Source organism: Furipterus horrens, unplaced genomic scaffold, assembly GCF_987537825.1.
Source record: "Furipterus horrens unplaced genomic scaffold, mFurHor1.1.pri manual_scaffold_2, whole genome shotgun sequence".
Classification (NCBI taxonomy): domain Eukaryota; kingdom Metazoa; phylum Chordata; class Mammalia; order Chiroptera; family Furipteridae; genus Furipterus; species Furipterus horrens.
In genome coordinates, this window is record NW_028327172.1 from 147,606,171 (window position 1) to 147,633,711 (window position 27,541).

The 27,541-nt window shown below is 36.0% G+C and overlaps 1 protein-coding gene across 1 annotated transcript in view; it reads right to left on the bottom strand.

The window, feature by feature from the left end:
- The window catches only part of DNAJC1 (DnaJ heat shock protein family (Hsp40) member C1), a 218,559-nt gene that overhangs the window by 63,216 nt on the left and 127,802 nt on the right, over nt 1-27,541 (bottom strand). The window contains exon 8 of the mRNA XM_090266591.1: nt 26,737-26,900. Within this exon, the coding sequence (XP_090122717.1) occupies nt 26,737-26,900 (164 nt within the window). The remainder of the gene's footprint in view (nt 1-26,736; nt 26,901-27,541) is intronic.

Here is a 27,541-nt window from a genome sequence, read left to right on the forward strand (position 1 = left end):
GCTGACGCAAAAGAAAAGAGAGGAGATGCACATAACTAAAACCAGAAATGAAAGTGGGATGTTACATAACTTCAAAAGTAAAAATAATTTTTAGATATTACTAAGATTAATCTATGCCAACAAATTAGGTAAATTACATGAAATGGACAAATTCCTAGACATAACCAGATTCTAAAATTGTCCCTCCAAAACAAAATTTGGACATATAACAAAGAGATTGAATCAGTTAAAAATAACAAGATGACTTCTAACATTTAAAGAAGAATGATCACCAGTCCTTCTCACACTCTTCCAAAAAACTGAAGAAGAGAAAATATTTCCTAACACATTCTTAGAGGCATGTATTACCCTGATTCCAAAGTCAGATGAAGACACCCTAAGAAAATTGACAGCCTCAACTCCCATGCCCGACCCCCGACCCACTGCAGCTGCCTGGGAGTTCCCTGCCTGCAGCGGCCTGGGAGATAGCAGGGTGCTTCAAACCAAACCACGTTTTGCCTTTATCAGCCCGCCATACTTGCAGCTGACAGATAACCAAGGATGCTCACTATAGCCACTTCTATTTAACCTAGTACTAAAAGTTCTAGCCAGTGCAACTAGATAAGGAAAAAAAAATCCAAATCATAAAGGATTTAATGCAATCTCCATCAAAATCCCAATGAATTTTATGCAAATAGAAAAATCCACCCTAAAATTCATAAGGAAATTCAAAGGAACCCAAATAGCCAAAACAATCTTGAAAAAGAAGCTAAAGGAGTCACATCTCTTGATTTCAAAACTTACTACAAAGCTACAGTAATCAAAACAGTGTGGTACATAAAGACAGTTGCATATGTACAGACTTTAAATTGGACAATGAATTCATAGCTACGATACCTAAAGCCACAAATGCAAAAGTAGAAAAATTGGACTTTATCAAAACCAAAAAATTATGTGCATAAAAGGACATTTTTTAAGAAAGTGAAAAGAAAACCTACAGGAGAAAATATATGTGAACCATTTATGTGATAAGGGTCTAGTATGCAGAATATATAATTTAACTTAATAACAAAATGACAACCCAATTCAAAAAGGGCATTTCTCCAAAGATACACAAATGACCAAACATGCACATGAACATGAAAAGATGCACAACATTATGAGTCATGACGGGAATGCAAATCAAAACCATAATGAGATACCACTGTACACCTTTGAAGGCTATAACAACAACAATGGAACATAACAGACTTCCGGCCAAGATGGAGGCTTAGACGGACACGCTAGGTCTCCCTCTACAACTAGAGAGGAATACAACTACTTCAAAACAAAGGATAACTAGAAATTCCAGAAAATAAAACTACACGGAAGCCCAACATTAGAAGTTATAAACCAGCGGTGCCATTTGGGCAGGTAAGAGTTAAAGAGGGCAGAGCTGTTTGCGATCGTACCTGAGACCCAGCGGGGCGGCAAGAAATCCCGGCTGCGGGCGGGCCCCAGGCAGTGCGCGACTCCAGCGCTGGGGAGAGCAGCCACCTCATCGCCTTGAACAGTGAGGCCCAGGGGGGCGGGAGGACGGATCCCAGTCTCCTAGCTGAATAACTGTGTGAATCCATCTTGGACCCCCGCCCCCAAAGAAAGAAAGCGCCACAGGGCTGCGAAATAGGTCGCAAGCAGGCGCCGGTCGCTGATTTGTGACGCGTACACAGGCACTGCCCCCGACAGCCAGCCCAAGAAAACAAAACGCATCTGTCAAAATGTGGCAGACAACTATAGAAATCCCGGTAGCACAGCTCACCAGACAGCAGATAGAGAACCTGACAGATGAACAGATAAGAAACCTGTCAGAGGCTCAGTTCTGGGCCATTGTTAGCAGGTGGCTTACAGAATTCACAAAAGAGCAGGAAAAAGATAAGAAAGAACTGAAAAACTTTCATAATGAAAGGAACAAAACCGAATACGAGACAGAAGGTGAGGAAAAAAAATCCAGAGTTCATTTCAACAAACTGGAATATGGAGAAGGAACAAGCAGTCAACCAATGCAGCGAGAGGAAATGGGAAGCAACAATGAGAGGATCAGAAACCTCTGGGACAGCTATAAAAGGCCCAACATAAGAATCATTGGTTTGCCAGAGAGTGAGGAAGATGAACTAGAACTTGAAAAATTGAGTGAAAATATAATAAAGGAGAACTTCCCAGACTTGGGGAAGGGAATAGACTTGCAGGTCCAGGAAGCAAGGAGAGTTCCCAAGAGACTGGACCCAGGGAGAACCACTCCAAGACACATTATAATCAAAATGTCAAAAATTAAAGATAAAGAGAGAATCTTAAAAGCAGCAAGAGAGAAGAAAAGAATTATGTACAAAGGGGTCCCAATTAGACTATCAGCTGACTTCTCAAGGGAAACCCTACAGGCAAGAAGGGACTGGCAAGAAATATTCAAAGTAATGAAAATCCAAAACCTACAACCACGAATACTCTATCCAGCGAAATTGTCATTCAGAATAGAAGGACAGAGAAAGTGTTTCCAGGACAAAATAAAACTGAAAGAGTTCATTAGATCCAAACCACTGTTATATGAGATGTTAAAGGGACTGGTTTAAAAAACAGAAGCTAGGGAGATGAAACAAAGGCAAACTAAACGGGCAATGAGAGTGGAAAAGGAACTGTGGGTACGGGAAGCATAGTGGGGGGAGGTCAACAGGGAGGGGGAGTGGGGAGAGGGAGGGAGAGGATATAGGAATTGGGGATCAGGGTAGGAGGGAATGGAATAGACGGAGAGAGGTTGGGAAGAACTGTATGCACAACTAATGGACATAATCTAAAAGGGGGGGACAGCTGGAGGGAGGGGGGCCACCGGGTGGAGGGGAGCAGAGGGAAGGGAAATTGGCACAAATATAATATTTTAATCAATAAAACACATTAAATCTGGAAAAAAAAAAAAAACAATGGAACATAACAAGTGTTGATGAGGAAAAGTGAAAATGGTTCAGCTGCTATGAAAAAGAGATTGGGGGTGTGTCAAAAAACTAAACATAGAATTATCATATGTCCTAGCAATTTCACTTGAGTAAATACTCAAAGGAACTTAAAACAGGTTCTCAACAAATCATGTACACATAGGTTCATTATAGCACGATTCACAGTATGCAAAAGGTAGAATCAGCCTAAATGTCTATCAGCTGAAGAATGGATAAACAATTGTTGTATATAGGACTTCTGGCCAAGATGAAGGCCTAGACTGACACGTCTCGTCTCCCTCCACAACTAAGAAGGAATACGACTACCACAAAACCAGCAATAACCAGAAGTTCCAGAAAATAAATAGAAGTCCAACGTATGAAGTTATAAAGAAGTGGTGCTCAACGGACAGGTAGGAGGGGCGAAGCTGGGGAGGAGAGGCCAAGCTGTGCTGTCTGCAGCAGCAGCAGTGATGGCGGCAGGACAGTGGTAAGCACAGACACCCGTATGTATGGGGAGGTGAGAAGCCCCTGGGGAGTACCCCCGGCTGCAGACCAGACCCATCAGCTTGCGATTCCAAAGCCAGGGAAGGCAGACCCCTATTGCCTTGGACTGTGAGGTCCAGATGGGGTGGGGATGAAGGAGGAGGCTCCCGGTCTCTCAGCAGAGAGTGAACAACAGGAATTCATCTTGGACCCCCACCCCTGCAGAAAACGCCTGGTTGTGACGAGTGCACAGGGCTACCCCCACCCCCATAGCATAAGAAGTGTGACAGCCTGCCCAGGATGGAAAGGTAAACACAAAACTGTTCATGATGGCACAGATCATGATAGAGATCCCAGTGACGCAGCTGACCAGACAGCAAATTTCTAATCTAACGAGGCAGCAGATAGAAAATCTTTCTAGGTAGAGTTCAGAGCTTTGCTTATAAAACCTAACAGGATATCTTAAACAAGACAGGGAAGGAATGAAGGCTAGTCCTGCTGAAATGAACAAAAACACATATGAAACTAGTGGTGAGGGCAAGAAAACCAGGGATCTAATCAACAAATCGGAACATAGGGAAAGAACAGTCAACCAGTGCAGAAAGAGGAAACGAGAAGTGAGGAAAATGAGGAGAGGCTCAGAAACCTATGGAACAGCTATAAGCAGGCCAACATCCGAATCATAGGGCTGCCAAAGGTGAAGAAGAAGAACTAGAAATTGAAAAGTTATGTGAAAAAATAATGAAGCAGAACTTCCCTAACTTGGGGAAGGAAATAGAGTTACAGGTCCAGGAAGCACAGAGAGCTCCAAAACAACTGGACCGAGGGAGGACCACACCAGGACACATTATAATCACAATGTCAAAAATTAAGGCTAAAAACAGAATCTTAAAAGCAGCAAGAGAGAAGAAGAGAACAACAAACAAAGGGGTACCAAATAAGACTATCAGCTGATTTCTCAAAAGAAACTCTGCAGGTAAGAAGGGACTGGCAAGAAATATTCAAAGTAATGAAAAGCAAAAACCTACAGCCACGATTACTCTATCCAGCGAAGCTGTCATTCAGAATAGAAGGGCAGAGAAAGTGCTTCCAGGACAAAGTAAAACTGAAGGAGTTCATCAGATCCAAACCACTGTTATATGAAATGTTAAAGGGACTTGTTTAGGAGAAAGAGGATCAAAACTATGAACATCAAAATAAAAACTGTATCACAACAATCAACAACAGAAGCTAGGGAACCAAAACAAAGGCAGACTAAGTAGGCAATGAGAGTGGGAAAAGAACTGTAGGTATGTGTGGGGAACATTTTGTGGGGAGGTCAGCGGGGAGGGGGAAAGGGAGGGAGATGGTACAGGAATTAGGAAGCATAGTAGGAGGGAGTGGAGTAGATAGGAAAATGTTGAGAAGAACTATATGCACAACCAATGGGCATGAAGTAAGGGGGGGGCGGGGAGACAACTGGAGGGAGGGAGGGAGCAGGGGGGAAAGAAATTGGGACAACCGTAACAGCATAATCAATAAAGCATATTTAAAAAACATTTTTGTATATACATAAAATGAAATATTCAGCCATAAAAAGAGCTGATACTTGCTACAAAACAGCGGAAATATAACGTTTCATTGTGGATGAACATTGAAACATGCTAAGTGAAAGAAGCCAGAAATAAGAGGTCATACATTGTATGATTCCATTTAAAAGAAATATCCAGACCCTGACCAGTGTGGCTCATTTGGTTGGGCACTGTCCAGAAAAGTAAAAGGTTGCTGGTTTGATTCCCAGTCAGAGCACATGCCTGGGTTGTTGGTTCCCTGTCAGGGGATGTACAAGAGGCAACTGATTGGTGTTTCTGTCTCATATCAATGTTTCTCTCCCTTTCTTTCTCCCTCCCTCCCACTTTCTCTAAAAATAAATAAAATTGTAAGAAAAGTAAACATGCAAACTAGGTAAATACTCAAAGACAGAGTGAAAATTGGTGGTTGCTACTGGCTGGTGGGGACAAAGGTGAGGAATGGGGAGCAACTGCTTAAAAGGTAGTTTCCTTTTGGGTGAAAAAATATTTTGGAGCTATACGGAAGTGGTGGTTGTATAACATTGTGAATGTACCAAAGGCTAGTGCATTATTCACTTTTAAAGGTTTATTTTATGTTATATGAACTTCTCTATTTTTTAAAATTGTTTTTAAAACAATGGGATAAAAATAGAAGAGCTAAAATGAAAAAAAAAAGGACATATAATGCCAAGTGTTGGCAGGGGTATGGAGCAACATGAACTTTCAAACTAGTGATAGGTGTGTAAATTGATTATAATTACTTGGAAAAACTGGCAATATCTATTACAGCTGAACCATATGCATATTATTCTAGCACAATACTTAGTATGTGCTCAATCAATGTTTACTGATTGAACTAGGAAGTACCTATATTTTTGTAGACACTGTGTTAAGACATTGGGATATAAAAATGAAAAGACTTGGTTCTCTTTTCTAATACACAGACATATACATAATTATAATACAATATATTTATATTGTATTGAGGTGGATAATGTATTCATTTTAAAGTCAGACAGATCATTTAAGTAATGGCTCCACTATTTACTAGTTAACTATAAACAGAGGCAAGTCTCAATTTTATTTCTGTATCATTTCTAAAATTTCTTTCTTTTCTATTCTCACTCCACCATTACAGTTACTGCAACTGGAGTCATCTTTATAAAACAGAGTACCATCAACACTCACTCCTATCAGCTCAAAATCCAAAGACTACCCATGAAATATGTAAAATCTAAATTTCTTAGCCTGACATTAAAATGCTTCTACATTTTGTTACCTATCTGGCTTTCACATTATACTACCACTATGTTCTACCGCAACGGCCTACCATCTTATTGAGCATGCTTCTGAAATGTCTTACCTTTTTGTCTTCATTCAAAATTTCTTTCTTTCAAGAATTTACTCTCGTTACTTTGAGTATCTTTGGGTCACAAGAAAGTAATTTTTCAAGGTATATTGATGCAGAGTCTTCTACATGTAATTTAACTTAATATACAGATTAAGCATGGGAGAGAATAAATTGATCACATTTATGAGAATAGTCTGATTTACATGACAAGGTAATAAATTGACAACAGGAACACACTTGGCCCTCATGGGCATTTTATTTAGGTAGAAGAAGGTATTATTCTCTCAATAATAATCATATTGTTGCATCAGAACATCTCTTCTTAAAAGACTGACAATGGGAAACTACTTTTCTGGTCTAGTGACTTGAATCTACTCCATTATTAAAATTAGTTAACCCTGCCCCTGTGACTCCTGGTTGAGAATATGATAAGATACTTCCAGAAACTTTAAAATGATGAAAATAAGATTTTCCTTTGAAAAACAAACACATAAGGATAAAAACATATAATGAGTATTGAGTGATGGAGTGAAGTAAATTAGTGGGATAAGTTTAATTCAACAACTGAGTTCAATTCAATTAAAATTTACCCTATAGACAGACACTATAGTAGATATAAAGACAAATGGGGCAAGACCTCAACCATCAGGTGGTTTATAATGGAGTAGAGAAGCAATACGTATGTGACCAGGTGATTATCATATGAGAATTATATATTTCAGTTTTTTTTCTAAAATTTATATTATTAATAAGACTCAATGCAAGATAAATAATACAAAACACAAAAACTGTATACTACAGAATACAGAAAAATACTCTTACATTATAAAAGATGAGAAACAAATGCAGATTTTTAAAAACTCTCTCCATAGGTATACCTAGGTATACCTAGGTATAATTTAAATATTATCAACATTTTACTTTTGGAAAGCATTTAGTACACCGTGATTCATCTTTTCTATGATGACCTTCCCCTTGCAAAAAAAAAACAACAAAAAAAGAACCCAACTAATTTATTTAAGTATCTGTTTTATATAACATCATAATCCTACTAAGACAGAAGTGGTTCATTTAGAGATACAGGAAAAAGAAACAGGAAATAGCATTCAGCTAATTAGTAATATGATGTAGTATATTAGTTGTCAGGAAGTGGAAAGCATTCTCAGATTTCAAAGCAATACTGATGTGATAAGATTCAAGGCAAAAGAGAGCAGGTGGTGTGGTAGCAGCTTAATTACACAATGCCCACGCTTAAAAAAAAGACCTACTTTAAAGACTTAATTATTAATATTATCTTGGCATTCTTCAAATTCATTGTAAACTGCTTCCATTGTAAAAAGTTTCTAAGAAAATAAATTTAAAACTAAAAAGTTAAATAGCCATCATGAGAGAAATTATTTTTAAAAAAGCTTCCCAAGCTGTCTGTGAAATAGTCTTTGAAAGACATTATGAAATTAAAGATAGCATTAGAGAGTATTAGTCAATAAAATAAAACCTGCCAATAAACACCCACCTTAACCATAAACTCAGTAAGAAAGTCTTTCAGAAAATTATCTAAAATTAAACTAATATTTATTCAAGGTCTATGATGTATCTATCAGTTTTATGTATTTATTTCATTTAATTCTCACAGTATTGTTTGTCTATACATACCATATACTTAAATATATGCATAAATTTGATGTATGCATATATTAATCTCATGTATATATTTTCACACAAAGGTACAGCTTCTTATTCTTTTGCTTTATCTTAGTCTGTAAAACTCTGAGTCAAGACTATGATTATGTTTCCTTTTCCCATTCAGAGAAAAGTTCTGCAACACTGTACGTTACAAAGTAGTTAATAGAGCACGATATGAAAACTTGCTGTATTATTTACTTTTTACAGCTTAAAAGAAATGTTTCCTAGTTCAAAACAATCTAGTGCTTATTGAAGCCATTAGGTTCCATTTGTGTGTGTAAAAGGTGGAAAAATAAAACCCAAGTGTAAACAGAAGAGTGGAAGTAAAATGCAAGGCAGTTTTGGGGGGTTAGAGTTCCTAAAATTGGGAATGGTAGATAGGTTCGTAGATTTTTTGGTGGTGGGCGCAGCACAACAGGAGGTAAAGCGGCTTTGGATGGAAGTGATACCATGTTTGTTCCTGGAGGCCAGGTTGAGAGTGGCAGCAAGAGGAAGGGCAGTTGCCATTTCAACTACAGACACCACACTGGCCTGAGCAGGAGAACAAGCAAGACTTGCTTCAGAAGGAAATAAAGGGCATTCTCAGAATGAGTGTCTCTTGGGAGAGATCACTGAGAAAGGGACACGCCCCGAAAAAAAACTAACAATAGCCTTCTCACAGACCCTGAAAAGGAAGGGCTTAAAGTCAAAAATTTGGGGAAAATTGAGAGATTTGATATTTTTTGTACACTAATTTTATCACACAACTCATACATCTAAAAGAACCTCACAAAGTATAGCTTAATGTTTGTAGAAAGTGATTTTAATGGACTTAAAATAAGATTTTAATAAAACAAGAATATCAAACACATAGTGAACAAATAGCTTAGTTTTTTGAGCTCTCAAATCACTGGCCCTTTCTGTCATATGACCAAGAGATTCCTGCAATGTACTTTTAATAGCATCATATAATAACTCATTAATCATGGTCTCTTCTCTGTTATCCATTCTATAATAATCAGAAACAATGCTTAGAAAGTTTTCCTTTTATCCCTGAAACTTTATGTGATAAAAATTTTTATTAGAAAAGGTTAGTGGGTCAACATGATTTTCTAATAGGCAAAGTTCCAATTTACATTTTGAAAACAGCAGATATTCTAGATCTAATATGTCGTAGTTAAATTATTTTGAAAATATAAAAATGTTTCAGAAAAATAGATACAAAACAAAATTTAAAGAGTAAACTAATGAATGATGAACTATTCAGTGACAAGCTGACATTAATGATGTACAAATAGTTAATTGCTGGGTAACAGATTGAGAACCGTTCACTGGAGACTTCAGCTGTTATCAATTAACTACATTAAAAAGCTTTAAAAACCAAAACCTGTTCCTAACAATAAAACAGATCAATCTAGACAGTTTTAGGGAGTTAAAGATCTATCAACAAAAATATCTTACTAATACTCCAGTGTACCCACAGTTTATTTCTTTTCATCCTGTTGTTAAGACATGAGAAAGAGAATCATTTTTGACAGGTTTAAAGTCATCTTACTAGACAAGTAACAGGAAGGTTAAGATACTAAATGCATATAAAGTAATATAATAGATGACTTAATAATATAGACAAACTAATAAAAAGAAGTAGGAAGCAGGCTGGTACTTATATTCACTAATACCCTAAATACCAATAGCAAAATAATCTGCATAACTACAGTGAATCTTGGAGACAGATAAAGAATGGCTGAATCTGATTTATAGTAAAAGGTAAAGGAACTGAATTTTCTTCAAAACAGTGGCAGACTGGAGTCTACTCATACCAGCTCATGAGAGCCAACAGCTAAACTTTTAGAAACTTCATGAGCCTGTTGTTAAACATACCCATCATTAAAAACTAAGTTTTATAAACAACTAATAAGCTAAACAAATAATACTCAAAACTCATCACGTCCTAACTATTCTACTACATTTTATTATGCATGCCTTTGGTGATATTCACATCTGTTGTAGCTACATGGTACACATATTATAAAATGGTAAGCTACTACTGCACATCTTTACCCAATTCTACTTTCAGAGAATTCATGTTCATAATTTCAAATTAGCCATGATAGAGCAATTACCACTAAAATTGGCAAATACTACAAACTGAGGCCTTTTCCTTAAAAAAGTAAATTTTAAAAAATTTACCAACTGATGGAGTACTTTAAAATTTTGATATAGAGGGCTGGTTTAAGATGAGTAACACTGAAGTACTTGAAAAGCTACTCCCTGAAAAAAAAGCACTGATGACATACAGGGAATATTATCTTAAATGGTAGTAAGTTATATATTAGATCAGTTCTGGAATACTCCAAAATAAAAATAAACGACCATTTTTATTTCATAAAGAAGGATGTATCATCCATCTTTAACTGACTGCTATGATTCTAGGGGTTTAATTAGGGGTTGGGGTGATCAGAAATGAAGTGGATTTGAAGTAAGAGAATAAGAAACCAATAGTGATTACTGAACACTTTTCAGATCCATGCTCATAGTTCAAAGTGTTATTACCAATATTTTAAAATAGAAACAGCATTATGGAAGTTTCTTTTTTGGTGAAGATATATGTACTTCTTTCTCTTATAAATAATTTTCTCTCTTTTAGAGTTACACACTTACTATCCCTATTTAAGTACTTGTTTTCTCACAATAACTGATTTTGCTTATTCACTTTTCTTCAATCACCATTACTCTTTCAAAATTTTTATGTATATGGATGAATGTAAAATTGAGGAGGGTAGACAAGTTTTTGTCTCATGGGGTGAGGAAGAGGCCAAATAGATGAGACTCTAGTCTCCCTCATTTTGACCTTAATCAGAGAAGCTCAGCTTAAAAAAAACACTGCTTTGTATATACTGAAGTTCTATGTACAATGTCATTAATTAAAAAAAAAGGGGGGGGGTGTTCCTTAATGGGGATGGAGAATGAAGGAAGGAGAGAGGGAGAAAGAGAACAAACCAGTCTTTTAAAGAACACAGGTGTGTGTGTGTGTGCAAGCATGCATATGTACCATCTGTTATTACGAAAGCTGTGTTTGTGTTTAGGGAAGAACAGCTGTAGGGAGATTGGGTATACTCATGGTTAAAACATCAGGGCATTTGTAACTGAATTATATCTGTATTATATATACATATACCTAATTAAAATCATTGGTATTTGAGACTTAAAATTAAAATTAGAGTACGCAGATAATCTAGGTTTTAAATGGAACAAGAAAAGAATTCTAAGTTGTGACTTCACACAATTACATTATATATAATTTCAAAAATTATTTCATGTGTTGTATATTATTTGTAAAATAAGGGCAACACTACCTCTCAAACTGAAACAAGGAACACTCTGTAGAGATAAATACAATGAGAAGCCCTGAGAAAGTATATTTCTAGACAATAAAAACATTGCTAGTGAGAATAGTCTCTTCAAGAAGATAGCCTAGCCCCTTTCAAACAAAAGTCTTCCCAGTTTGAAAAAGAAAAATAAATGCACTGATTTAAATTACTAGAAATGCATTTGCTTTTAAAGACTGTTCTTTTTTTCCCCCTACAGCAAGTAAATCAATCAGACAGTAAAGAGGAAAGTACAATGACTGTAAGAAAAGGGTTTAAGGAAGATGAAATACTGGCTGCACAGAAGATGTGTGTTACACATACTTTGTTTTCTTTGAGGTCTTCCAATCCCAGTAGAAACCAGGCCCATCTAGGTTAGTTTATGAAATCTGACAAGGGTACAGCCCATGGCAATTAGGATGCAGGATAGTGATTTTATTCTTATTTTATGCATTGCAGCCCCAGGAGAGAATTGAGAACAGGAATAAAATCCAGGTCACCTACATAAAACACTGCAGAACATTATCACTGGGTCACACAGGGGGGAGGGAGAGAGACGAAACTTATTTTAAAAGTTTATTTGTTATAATATTTACAGTGGAAAATTATTAGTTTGACTTACTCAACAAGTCATTATAACTTCACTTTCATCAATCATGTATTTGAATTATTGTTTTCACAATTATTTGATCCTGCTTATTGGATTTTTAAATATATAACTACGTTGTTTCAGAAATTGAAAAGACTACCACTACCTTATGTCAGGCACTTATAAAACAATCACTGCCTGGCACCCCCCCCTTCCTGACAGCAAACCCCCTAAAGATCATGTCCATGGGTCGTTGCAAGTAAGTTCTTTGGCTTCTGTATTTCCTATACTATTCTCTTAAAAAAAATAATAATTTATTTGTTTGTTTATTTTATTTTTAGAGAGAGAGGAAAGGAGAAAAAGAGGGAGAGAAACATCACTGTGTGGTTGCCTCTCACTTGTGCCCCCAACTGGGGATCTGACGTGCTACCTAGTCAAGTGCCCTGACTGGGAATCGAACCAGTGACACTTGGCTCGGAGGCCGATGCTCAATCCACTGAGCCACAGCAGCGAGGTTCCTATACTATTCTTAATATGTCCCCGTCTATTTTGTTCCTACCAATTACGCGTCTTAATTCCTGCACCATTACCCCATTTCTCCCTTTTCCTCCTCCCAGCTGATAACCCTCCAAATGATCTCCGTATCTATGATTCTGGTCGTGTTCTGGTTCTTTGCTTAGTTTGTTTTTTTGTTTTTTAGATTCAGTTGTTGATAGTTGTGAATTTGTTGCCTTTATAATGTTCATAGTTTTGATCTTCTTTTCCTTAAATAAGTCCTTTTAACATTTCCTGTAATAATAATGGCTTGGTGGTGATGAACTACTTTAGGTTTAAACCCCTTGTCTGGGATTCTAAATGATAGCTTTGCTGGATAGAGTAATCTAGGTTGTAGGTCCTTGCTTTTCATCACATTGAATACTGCTTGCCAGTCCCTTCTAGCCTGCAAAGTTTCTTTTGAGAAATCAGCTGATAGTCTTATAGGAACCCCTTTGTAGGTAACTGTCTCCTTTTTCTGCTTTTAAGATTCTCTCTTTATCTTTAACCTTTGACATTTTAATAATGATGTATCTTGGTGTGGTCCTCCTTGAGTCTAATTTGTTTGGGGCTCTCTTTGCTTCCTGGACTTGTATGTCTATTTCCTTTGCCAAATTAGAGAAGTTTTCCTTTCTTTTTTCAAGCAAGTTTTCAATTTCTTGCTCCTCCTCTTCTCCTGCCACCCCTATGATTTGGATGTTGGCACATTTGGAGATGTCACAGAGGTTCCTAAGCCCCCCACCTTTTTGCATTCCTGTTTCTTCTTTGTTCTCGTTAAATGTTTATCTCTTCCTTAAGATTCAAACTGCTGGTTTGAATCCAGGCTTCCTTCATTCTCTGTTGGTTTCTTGTGGATTATTCTTTACTTCACTTAGGATAACCTTCATTTCTTTCTTTATTATTTTGCCATACTCAAGGGGTTCTCTGAGCATCCTGATAACCAGTGTTTTGAACTCTGCATCTGATAGGTTGCTATATCTGTTTTGCTTAGTTCTTTTCCTGGGGTTTTGTTCTATTCTTTGATTTGGGTCATATTTTTTGTCTCCTCAATTTAGCAGCCTCCCTGTGTTTGTTGGTAGATCTTTTCTGACTACCTGTCTTAGTAGCGTGGCCTATGTAGAAAAGGCACCTGTAAATTGTGTGGGTGGGATGGAGCCTTAAGTAATTGCCATGGCAGGGTAACCCGCTTCACCACTTTGTGGCCCTGTGGGGAGGGCTGGGAGAAGGGACATTGGTACTGCCTGACTTCTGGGGGTTCCCCCAGTGCTTGTCCCATTTCCAGTCACTTCACTCTCTTCCCATGTGTGACTGGCGCCCTTCAAGTTGCTGTCCCAATGGTGAATCCTGGAGTAGGTTGGTTTGTGTATGTTCTAAGACTGTGCTGACCCTTTAAACGGAAAAGATTTGGCAGTTTATTCTGCCACCCCAATCCCCACCTGTTTTTACGGCCAGAGATATTGGGTGGTCTGTCTTCCTGGTACTAAATCCCTCTGTTTATTGCTACGAAGTGCTGTAGACACTGTTACTAATAAAGGTCCTGGAAAATTCTGGGAGAAATTACTTGGGTTTGAGCCTCCCAACAATTTATGAAGGTTAAGAAATTCCATTGGTAGATTAATGTCTAATTTACTTATACTGGTTGAGCCATGTAAAATTTCTAATATTTGAATGTTTTTGCCCTAAAAAATGACAGTTGCTTATGATTCAACTATATATATCACAATGACCCTGATAATCAAAATCCTTTCTAAAATGAAGAAAATGTTCCTAACTTAGGGTTCTTGTGAGGGTTAATAAGTTACTTAATAATGAGAGCTGTGGCTGGTGTGCCTCAGATGGTTGGGCATCTTCCCAATGACCAAAAGTTTGCAGGTTAGATTACCGGTGGGGGCACAGACCTGGGTTTTGGGTTCAGTTCCCAATTGGGGTGCATGGAAAAGGCAGCAGATTGATGTTTCTCTCTCATGTCAATGTTTCTCTCCCTCTGCTTCTCCCTCCCTTCCCCTCTCTCTCTAAAAAAAATATATATATCAATAAGCATATTCTTCGGTGAGGATTAAAAAAAATACTAATGAGAAAATAATATAGACTTAAATAAAAGGAATCCAGGAAATAAAATCTGCATAATCTTACAGTTATACATACAAAAACTCCAGTTATGATTCATTGTAAATAATTACATACACAACAACACTATTTCCAAAATGATACATTCTGAGGTACTGGAAGTTAGTGCTTCGCCATATGAATTTGGGGTGGGGTGGGGGACCCATAATAACATAAAAAATCCAGGAAGAAAATAGATGAAGTAAAGGGTCTCATCATTTCATTGTTTGGGAAAGTGGTAACTAAACTCATTTAAGACTGTAGTAAGTCAAGATGCATGATGAAAACTCAATATTATCCACGAAAAAAAAAAATTAAAAAGTATATAACTACATCAAGTCCATAGAGGGGAGAAAATGGAAACTAAAAGAACCAATCCAAAAAAGCAAGAGAGGAAAGAAAAATCTAAAACGTGAGGAACAAATAGAAAGCAAATGCTAAGTTGATAAGTTTAAAACCAAAAATGTCAATAATAATACTAAATAAAAATGAATTAAATGCTAGTCAATATTCTCAAAATCGTAAACTTAATAATAAAAACAAAAACTATATACAAACATAAGCCAATAACAGGAGATACCTGGAAAATACCTATCTATTAGAAAACTGAAGATAAGTCAAAGAAAAAAAATCACAGGGTAAATTAGACTTATAAACTGACAGAAAATGAAAACATGATATCAAAAATTGTGGAATATATCTAAAATATAAAACTCTAGATTTAAATACACCAGTGTTCAGAGAAAATATACAGCATTATCACTGAGAAAAGAAGGCCATTTCCAAGTCAATGACATAAACTTCGACCTTAAAAAACTAGAAAATGAAGAGCAAGTTAAATCTCAAATAAAGAGATGAAAGGAAAAAAATCAGTAAAGACTAAAACTGAAAAATACAATCAATAAAACTAAAAGCTGATATTTAAAGAAAATAAGTTTAATGGATATACTTCTATTGACACTGACCAGAAATAAAACAGGAGACACAAATTGCCAATATGAGAAATGAAAAGAGGAGACATCACTACAGATGTTAAAAGGATTATAAGGAAAATTATGAACAACTTATGCCATTCAACAACTTAGATGAAATACTCAAATCCCTTCAAAGGTACAAATTACCAAAGCTAACTTAGGAAAACACAGGTGAAATTCTACACAAAAGTTTTTAGAAAAGAGGAGGAAACACTTCCCAATGCGTGGAATGAGGCCATCATTATTTGATATAAAAAGCAGGAAAAAAAATTAAAATAAAATTATAGACCTATCCCTCAAATATAATTTTAAAGAAAATATTCACAACAAATTCATAACATGCAAAAATAATAGCATCTAATGACTTAGTATGTTTTATCCCTGGAATGTAAGGCCAGTTTAACATTTTTAAGTCAATCCATTAAATTCACTATATTAAGAGGTAAAAGAAAAAGAAGACATCATCATCCAATTAGATGCAGAAAAAAATAAACTGAATCCAATATCCATTCATAAAAATACTCTCACCAAACTAGATATAAAAGGACTTTTCTCATCTTGATGAAAAGCACCTGCTAAAAGGCTTGGACTAACATCATTTTTAATGGTAAAAGACCAAACATGTTCCATGATCAAGAAGGAGATAAGGATGTCTTCTCTAATCATTTAAAATAAACATTGGATCAGAGGTAGTCCAATCAAAAAGCAAGGTTTCCAAATTGGAAAGAAGTAAAATTGTTCTTATTTGTAGGCAATGTAATCGTCCATGTAGAAAGCCCCAAGAAGTATATAAAAAACAAAAGGTACTAGGACTAATAAGTAAGTTTAGCAAAGCTGTAGGACAAAAGGTCAATATACAAAAAACAGTTGTATTGCCATATATTCATAAAGAACCATAAGAAATTGAAATTAAAAATAGAATTTAGAAGAGTCTCAAAAATGTGAACTTTTTATGTATAAATTTGACAAGATATTCCTAAGAAAAATTAGAGAATACATAAATAAAATGAAAGACATACCATATTTATGGATAAAAAGAATATTTTTAAGATGTCAGTTTTTCTCAAATTTATTTAGATTCAACTCCAATAAAAATTCCACCAGAATTTCTTTGTAGAGATTGACTTGATTATAAATTTTATATATAAATATAAAGAAATTAAAGTAGTCAATACAATTTTAAAAAGAAGAACAAAGTTGGAGAACTTACACTATCTGATTTCAAGGCTTATTTATAGCTTATTAGCAAGACAATTTGTATTGGTATAGAGATAGACATATCAATTAATAGAACAGAATAGAGAACCCAGTAATAAACCAATACATATATGCTCAATTAATTTTCAACAAAGCCGCCACAGCAATGCAATGGGTAAAGGATAATCTTTTAAAGAAATGGTGATGGAACATCAAATAGCCTATGTTTAAAAAACATGAACCTCAACCTTACCTCACCCTACATGCACAATCAGATCTAAATATATGCACACTATATGCCCAATCACAGATCTAAATATATGAGAAAAACTATAAAACTTCTGGGGGAAAACACAGAAGAAACCTTAGTGACTTTGTGTTTGGCAAAAATTTCTTGATTAGGCCATAAAAAGAAATTAGCATAAAAAAACTTCATAAAATGAAAACCTAAATTTTAAACTTTTGCTCAAGGAACACTATTACTAAAATAAAAAGCAAGTCATAAACTGGAAGAACGTATTTGTAAAACATATAGGTGACAAAGGACTTGCATCTAAAATATATAAAGAACTTTAAGCTCACTAACACAAGATGGGAGAGTAAACAAACTGTGCTTGCTTCTCCCGTGGCCACATCAAAATTAAGTTACAGAACAACCATCATTGAGAATCACATTGAGACTAAATGAACAGAATTCCTATACTTAAGGATATAAAGAAAAAGACACATTGAGACTAGTAGGAGTAGCAGACATGTGATACAAGTCCACCCCACACAGTATGGTGGAGTTTTCTCTTAAAGAATGAGGGGTCACAGCCCCACAACAGGCTCCCCACCCTAGGGCATGAGTGCTGGGAAGAGAATTCCAACTAACATAAGGCTGGAAAACTGGTAAGGATTATGTCCCAAAGAGACAAGGGCTATGGGAGACTAAGGTTGTTACAGAAACAGGGGAGTCCAAAAACAAACCCCAGAGTTTGCGGCTGGGAGATAGGCAGCAGGAAGCAACTTTCAGGATGCCCTTGCATGCCTGGAGCTAGTGGCTGGAAACATTGTTGCAAAGATCCGCTTTACTTCTAAGACTCAGGAAGATGGGAGGGATCTTGGACTGTGGGCTGGTACGAAGAAGCAGACAGAGCCTACGTAGGGTTCTGTGAATGGTCAGAACTCTTTGCAACACCCACTGCGTGAGAGGACGCAGGGAGAGAGAGGAGACAGGGAGGAAGAGAGAAGGAGCTGCGGACATATTTTGGGCTGGCTCTGGCTCTAGGAGGCTCTCTCCTTCAGGCTCTCTCTGGCCCTCACGCCCTCACTCTCTGGCTCTTGTGGGCTCCCTCCATCTGGCTTGGAGAAGGGCTCTCCAGGCTGCTTTAAGAAGAGGCTCTTGCCAGGCTGCTTTGAGAAGGAGAGGAGATCCATGCGGTTTTCAGGAAGAAGGCAGTTTACAAGGAGGCTGAGAATCCAGGTGGTCCCGCATTGAGAGCTGGAGGGCACCACAGCACAGAAAGGACTTCCCCAATCAAAACTGAGTGATTGGCAGCTGCTGGTAAAGCTGAACTGTGCCTAGGAAGCAGGGAAACGGTGTTTCTGACTTTCCTAGGACTGGCCAGGTCTGGGAGGGGGAGGCAGGACTATGTGTAAATAAACAATTCTTTTTCTTTTCACCAAACTCTGGTATTCAGAGTTATAATTCTGGCAGCGGGCAATCGGGCCCCTAACTAAACAGCCCGTGGGTTCTGTTTCAATCGAAGCAGCCCAAGGGTTCTGTTACAAGGTGATTCATGTCTTAAAGGGATGGTGCAAGACTCATTTACTCAAACTTAATTGCTCAAAGACCAGCACAGTGGCAACTTAAAAAGCACCTGGGGCTTATGGGGAGGAATTAAATTGACTAATTTCAGGGCGAGGCCTGGAGGGGCATGAGTTGAGGCAACTCTCTCCTAAACTGGAAGTGCTGGGAGGCACCATTACTCCATTGTTGATCTCCCCTTCTTCCACCCAGACTACAGGTGCAGGTAGGCACTAATCAGTAATAAAAAAATTCCTCCCTCACACACACACACACACACACACACACACACACACACACAAATCCCTGGACCAGATGGCTTCATAGGTAACTTTAAACAAACATTCAAAGAATTAATACCTACCCTTCTTTAACTATTCTAAATTTCGAAGAGGGAAGGCTCCCAAACACATTTTACAAAGCCAGCAGTACACTGATACCAAAACCAAAGACACTACACAAAAAGAAAATTATAGGTCAATATCCCTGATAAACAGATACTAAAATACTCAACAAAATATTAGCAAACCAAATTCGACAATACATTAAAATGATCATACACTATGATCAAGTGAGATTTACTTCTGAAGTAACGTTGATTCAACATCTGCAAATCAATTAATGTAATAGACCACATAAACAAAATGAAAGATAAAAATCATATGATCATTATCGTTATCAATAGATTCAGCAAAAGCATTTGACAAGATCCATTGCCCATTATTGCTAAAATCTCTCGGCAAAATGGGAATAGAGGGATCACAGCTCAACTGCATAAAGGCTGTATATGGCTAACAACATGCTTAATGGTGAAAAGTGGAAAGCTTTATCTTAGAGATCACGAACAAGACAAGGATGTCCACTTTCAACACTTCCATTCAACATAATATTGGAAATCCTAGCCACATCAATCAAACAAGAAAAAAGAAATAAAAGGCATATAAATCAAAAGGGAAGAAGTAAAAGTGTCATTTGCAGATGACATAATATAGAGAACCCAAAAGGTTCCATCAAAAAACTATTAGAACTAATAAAATCAGTAAAGTAGCAGAATACAAAATTAATGTTCAGAAATTAGATGCATTTTTATGCACCAATAACAAACTATTAAAAGAGGAACTAAGAAAACAATCACACTTACAAATTACATAAAAATTAGCTAGGGAAAAAAAATTAACGAAGAAGGTAAAAAGACCTGTACTTAGAAAGGTATAAGACACTGAAGAAAAAAATTGAATAAACAAATAAATGAAAGGATATATTTTATTTACAGATAAGAACTAACATTGTTAAAATGTCCATACCACCCAAAACATTCTACAGATTCAATGCAATGCCTATCAAAATACCAATAAATAATCCTAAAACTTCTTAAAAAAACAAAAACAGAAAAGATCCGTCTAACAACCAAAACAATTTTGAGAAAGAAGAACAAAGTTGAAGGTATCATGCTACATGGCATCAAACTATACTACAAAGCTACTGTAATCAAAACAGTATGGTAGTGGTGTCAAAATAGACACATAAGACCAGACAGCCCAGAAACAAACCCACACTTATATGTTCAACTCATCTATAAAAAAGGAGGCAAGAATATACAATGAGGTAAAGACAATCTCTTCAATAAATAAACTCTTTGACATTGCTTTTAGCAATACACACACACACACACACACACACACACACACACACACACACGATGTATCTTCCTGGGCAAGGAAAACAAATTAAAAATAAACAAATGGCACTACATTGGACTAAAAAGTTTTTGCATAGCAAAGAAAACCATCAACAAAACAAAAAGACAACCTATTGAATGGAAGAAGATATTCACCAATGATACATCAAAAAGGGTTAATATTAAAAATATATTAAAAACTCATAACAACACCAAAGGCACAATCTGATTAAAAAATGGGCAAAGAACACAAATAGACGTTTGGCCAACAGACAAATAAAAAAATGTTCAATATCACTAATCATAAGGGAAATGTAAATTGAAACCACAATGAAATATCGCCTCACACCAGGCAGAATGGCCATCCTCAATAAATCAACAAACAAACAATGACAAGGATGTGGAGAAAGGGAATCCTCACACACTGTTGGTAGAATTGCAAATTGGTGCAGCCACTGAGGAAAACAATATGGATGTTCCTCAAATAATAAAAACTAGAACTCTCATATAACCCTTGATCCCACTTCTAGGTAGTTATTCAAAGAAAACAAAAACACGAACGGACCTAAATTCTCGCCTGCTGCTGACATTGAGGCTCTTTGGAAGTAGGAAGTAAATGCTAAGGCAGAGTTGTAAACTGCCTACTACCTGAGTGTGGAAGGCAAGCCTCAACATATACACTGAGCCCATGGCAAAGACTGGAAGAGTTACTGGATCCACACATTTCAAGAAATCTCTGTCCAACTGTTAGCTGATTGCTAAGCAAACAGAAGAGACTTCAATGGCCACACAGGACAAAAAAAATGGAGTTTATATAATTAGTTCAGAAAAGTCACTAAACAAACAACTACAATAAGCCCAACATAACAACAAATCCTGGAAAGGGAAGAGAATCTGATATCTAGAGTTGTTAATTTATAATATTCACAAGATTCAGTCTTCGACAACAATAATGACAAGGCTTGTAACAAAACAATATACTGAGGTCTGTCCGGAAAAAGTCCAGCCATTGTTAATATAATGAGAACAGTTTGCATGACACTGATGTAGCCTGGCAGCCAAGGAGAGTGGACTGAAATGCACATGTGTGAACAACAGCAACTTCACGGCACTAGTCAGTGGGGGTGGTGGATGCCCTTGAGTCAATATGTGTACTGTGTGGCTATCACATTCAAAATGACTGAGTAGAGCAACAAATCTGCATCAAATCTGGCATTAAGATTCAACGTTCCCCTGCAGAAACTATTCAGATAATTCAGAAGGCTACAGCTATGAGCAACTGGTGATGGACAGCTTCAACACAACAATGCGATCACTCATGTATCATGTCTCGTGCAGAGTTTTTTTGAGAAACATCAAACCACCCAGGTGTCTCAGCCCCACTACCACCCAGATTTGGTGCCCTGCGACTTCTGCCTTTTCCCAAAACTAAAATCACCTTTGGAAGGGAAGAGATTTCAGACTGTTGATGAGATTCAGGGAAATACGATGGGGTAGCTGATGGCAATTGGAAGAACTGTGTGAGGTCCCGAGGTGCCTACTTTGAAGGGGGCTGAGGTGTCATTGTCTTATGTACAATGTTTCTTGTATCTTCTTCAATAAATGCCTCTATTTTTCATAGTACCTGGCTGGATACTTTATGGACAGACCTGATACTAGGGCTTATACAAAATAAAAAATAAATAGTAACTGCCTGAGGAAAACCAGACAATAGACTTTCTAGACAAAACTTTAAATCAGCTGTTTAAAATACATTCAACAAGATAAAGGAAATCATATCTAAAGAACTTAAGGAAGTAATGAGAACAATGTGTCACCTAAGTGATAATATCAATAAATGGGTAGAAATTGTTAAAAGAACAAAACAGAAGTTCTGAGGTTGAAAGTACAATACCAAATGAACAATTCACTGGAGGAGTGAACTGGCAAAAGAAAGAATCAGCAAACACTAAAGTACCTCCTATAATTAAGATCGCTGGTATGAGAAACAAAGAAAAAAGAAAGAAGAAAAATAAACAAAGCCTCAGAGGCCTGTGGGATATCACTTAGTATATGAACATATGCATAATGGAAGTGACAGAAATGGGGAAAGGAATAGAATATGAGATGGTGGTGGGAGAAAGAGACAGAGAATGTATTTGAGGAATAGTCAAAAACTTCTAAAACTTGAAGGTTAATAAACCCCAAAAAGATAAACTCTAAGATTCCTCAGCTACATACATCATAATCAAACTGTCAGAAACTAAAGATGAAGACAGAATCTTGATAACAGAAAAAGGGAAGTAACTCATCATTTACAAGGGATCTTCAATAAAATTAATATCTGAATTTTTTTATGACTTCACTTATTAATTTTTGACAGAGTGGAAGGGAGGCCAAAAGAAACGGAAAGAAACATTGATGTGTGAGAAGAACATCAACTGGCTGCGTCTTACATGCGCTCCAACTGGGGACCAGGCCCACAACACAGGCATGTGCCCTGATGGAGAACTGAACCAGCGACTTTCGCTTTGTGGGACACCGTGCTCAACCAACTGAACCACAGTCGTCAGGGCTCACATCTTATTTCTCATAAAAAACAATGAAGGCCAGAAAGTACTGAAACAAACAAAAAATACCCCGAACTGTCAACCAAAAATTATTTGGCAAAATGATCCTTCAAAAATGAAGGAAAAATCAAGACTTTCCAGAAAAACGAAAAGTGAATTTGTAACTAGCAAGCTGTTCTACAAGTGCTAAAGGGAGTTTTTCAAAATGAAATAAAGGGACATTAGATGGCAACTCAACAGTATATGAAGAAATCAACACCAGGAACTGTAACTACAGGTAAATATAAAAGTCAGCACAAAGATATTTTGTTGTAATTCCTTTTCTTTTTAATCTCATTTAAAAGACAGTTGCATGGAGCAATAACTGTAAACCTAGGCTGACAGGCGCATAATAGATAAAGATTTAATGAATGACAATACAGAGTGTATGTGGAGAAGTTTTTCATGCTATTAAAACTAAGTTGGCATTAATCCTAACTAGACTGTTATAAATTGTTAATTGTAATTCCCAGAGAAATCACAAAACATATGTCTGCACAAAGCCTTGTATGTGAATGTTCATAGCATCTTGATTAATCCCAGCCCCAAAGTGGAATCAAACCAAATTTCCATTAGCTGATGAATAGATAAACACTATGCTATATATCCACACAATGGAATATTAGTCAGCCTTAAGAAGTGAAGTTCTCTTAAATGCTACAAAATGAACCTTGAAAACATGCCAAGACAAGTGCAAAAAGGTCACATATTGTATGATTCTAATTACATAAAATGTCTAGAATAGGCAAATCCATAGAGACAGAAGGTAGATTAGTAGTCGCCAGGGAAGAAGACAGCAAAGAATTAGAGTTATCTGCTAACAGAGGACTATTTATTTATTTAGTTTTGGTGTGATGAAAATGTTCTTGAATTAGATAGTGGTGATGGTTGCACAACATAGTGAATAGACTAAAACCACTGACGTGTGCACTTTTAAATGGTAAATTTTAGGTTTTGTGAAGTGTATCTCAATAAAAATGCTTTAAAGCTGGCTGGTGTGGCTCAGCTGATTGGATCGTACTGCAACCAAAAAGTTGTGGGTTCAATTCCCAGTCAGGGCATACACCTAGGTTGTGGGTTCAGTCCCCAGTAGGGGTGCATATGGAAGGCAAACCAATCGAGGTTTCTCTCTCCCATCAATGTTTCTCTCTCTTTCTCTCTCTGGGAGTAAAAAAAAAAAAAAAAACTGCTATAAAAAGTCTACTGCATACATCATATTTAATAGAGAAATGAAAAAAGTTTAATGAGTAACTTTAATGATGAAATATAAAAAATTTATGAATGAAGCTTTTTTTTGAGATTGCAAATGAAACAAGGATATCTATCATTACTACTAGTCTACATGTATTGGATATTCTCAGCATGGAGGAGGAAAAAAAACAAGTTTCAGAGAAACTATTAGATGTTTAAAAAATTCAGCAAGATCTTTAGATACAAAAATCAATTGTATTTCATTATACAAAACATTGTTAAAAAGTGAAATTTAAGTAACCAAGTCATCTAAAAACAATATAACCAGAAATAAATCCAAGAAACAAATGTGTAATATGTACACATAAAAAGCTGCAACACATTATTTACATTTTTTGAAGTCTAAATGAATGGATTTATTCATGGGTTGCAAAGTCAGTGCTTTATGAATGCCAATCCTTCCAAAATTGTTCTACATGTTTAATGTAATTCCAACTGAACATCTCAGCTGAATAATTTTGGGGAAATGATGCTACTTTTAAAATGTATATAAAATATAAAGTGGGAATCTTATAAAAGAAAACAAAGCTGGAAAATGACTATATCAGATAGCCATTATGAAGCTACAGTAATTAAGACTGTGTGGTATCAGCACAAAGGAACAATTCGATTAGTTGAACAAAGTAAAAAGTCTGGAAATAGACCTACATGGTAATGAACACTTGTTTTATGACAGACATATTTGTAGAGCTGTAGGATGCAGTCTTTTTATTAATTGGTATTGAGTCAATCGGTTTGAAAAACTTGTAGGAAAAAAATTAAACTTGATCATTACTTACACTCAACGTAAAAATCAACTGCAGAGGATAACTGACCTCAAATGTAAAAGTAGAATAATAAAGATTATAGAAGGATTTGAAAATATCTTTATGACTTTGAGGGAGGAAAATATTCCTTAACATAAAAAAACACCAAATAAAGGAAAAGACTGATGATTATAATTATAACTCTGGTCATCAAAAGACACCATTAAGAGTGCGAAAAGGCAACCCAGAGTGGGAGAAAATATGTGCAAAACTCATTTCTGAAATATATAAAGAATTCTTTAAAAATTAATATGAAAAAACACAGGCAATCCAATTTAAAAAGACTTGTAAAGGCACTTCATGTAGGAGATATCAGTGCCCAATAAACTCAATCTTATTCATGAAAGGACATGTAAATTCAAATGTAGATATCACTGCATAACCTACAATAATGGTTAAAATACAAGACTTGACTAAGTGTTCGCAAGGATGTAGAGTAACTGGAATTTTCATATCTTGCTGCTTAAGAATAAATTGATATCAACATTAAAAAATATTGTTTAGAAGTATTTACTGAAGTAGACTGCAACAGAACTCCAAAAATAGAAACTTACATATATATGTACTAAAAGTACAAAAATGTCCACATGAAAATTACTCATTATGGCCAAAACTGGAAACATTATAAGTCTCCAGCAACAAAAAAAATTTGTGCTATATGTATTTTCTAAATGAGCTATTATACAGTAATAAAAATGAACTAATGCTACACACAATAATGAATAAATTTCACAAATATAATATTGAATAAAGGAAAGCAGATGCAAGAGTACATACAGGATATGTCTGGACAGGATGTCTGTTTTCCCTTCAAATTTGTATGTTGAAATCACAACTCCCATTGTGATACTGGTTGCCAGTGGGGCCTTTGAGAAGTGATTAGGTCATAAGGGTAGAGCCCTCATGAATGAGATTAGTGCCCTTATAAAAGAGACCGCAGAGAACTCTCTCATCTCTTCTGGCATATAAGGAAACAGCAAGAAGACTGCTGTCTATGAATTAGCATTTTACCAGACACCAAATCTGCTGGTGCCTTGATATTGGACTTTCCAGTCTTCAGAACTGTGAGAAATAAATGTTTGTTCTTTAAGCTACCCAGTCTATTATGTTTTTGTTATAGTGGCCTGAAAGGACTAAGGATAATTCTATTTATAAATTTCAAAGAGCAGGTAAAACTAATCTATAATGTCAGAAGTCAGGAAAAAAAGTAGTGACTAGGAGGAAGCATGAGTGAGACTTCTGGGCATTGGCAATGTTCTATTTCTTTTTAAATTTTTTTGAGATGACATTGGTTAGTAAGATTAATATAGGTTTTACATCATCTATATTTGGCATTGTATGTTTACCATCAAAAGTCAGATCTTCTTTTGTCATCATATATCTGATCCTACTTACCCTTTACTAACCCCAAACCCCCATTCCATCTGGTAGCCACTATACTGTTGTCCATGTCTATGAGTTTTTGATTGTCTTATTTGTTAATTTGTTGCTTTTAGTTTTCTATCCCACATATGAGTGCAATCACATGGTTCTTGACTTTTTCTGTCTGACTTATTTCACTTAGTATGATGTTCTCAAGATCCATTCATGCTTTTGCAAATGGCAGTATTTCATCTTTTCTTATGTCTGAGTATTATTCCATTTTATATATGTACTATGTCTTCTTCATTCAATCCTCTATCGAAGGACACTTTGGTTGTTTCCATGTCCTGGTCACCGTGAAAAATAACAATGTTCTATTTCTTGATTTTGGCAATGGTTAACTTGGTTTTCTTGTGATAGATCACTAAGCTCACTGAGATATACAGCTATATATCTATATTTTAGTATTTTACTCAAATAAGACAAATTTTTTAAAGTTTATTTACCTGTTTTTTCTGTGTTCGGTTCCTGTTTTCCAGCCAATCATCCATTTGTTCCTCAATTTCTTCTATAGAAGTTTCATGATCATATGATTGAATATATGCACTTTCTAAAGGTGTATACACAGGAAATTCAGGTTTTGGTTTTTTTACTTTAACTTTCTTCTGCTCTAAAAATTAAAAAAAAAAACAATAAAAGAACAAAATGTTGAAACTATTGTAACAATATGTTCAATAAAATATACTTAAAAATACTTGAATTCAGAATATTAAAAATAAAATAAAAGAACAAAATGAATTTCTAACATTTTACTTATAGACCATATCTTGAAAGAATACATAAATATTGTTCTTTCATCAAAATATTTAGCTATGTTTAGTGTGCACTGCATTGTTTTAAAATGAAACTCAGATGCTAATAATGAGTTGATTATGATACAAACATCATATCAATTTGTATACATCTTTAGTTTTCAAAATACCTTCCATATGATTTCACTTATATGTGGATTCTAAAGAACAAAAGAGAAACAGACTCATAGGGAATAGACTGATGAATGCCAGAGGGGAGGGGTACTGAGGGGCTGGGTGGAAAAGGAGAAGGGACTAAGAAGTACTAATTGGTAGTTATATTGGGGATGTAAAGTATAGGGAAGCAGTCAACAATATTGTAATAACTGTACATGGTTCCAGGTGGACAGCTGGAATACTGAGGGAACACTTTGTGAAGTACATGATTATCCGATTGCTATGCTGTACACCTGAAACTAATACAAAACAACATTGAATGCAAACTGTAATTTAAATAAAA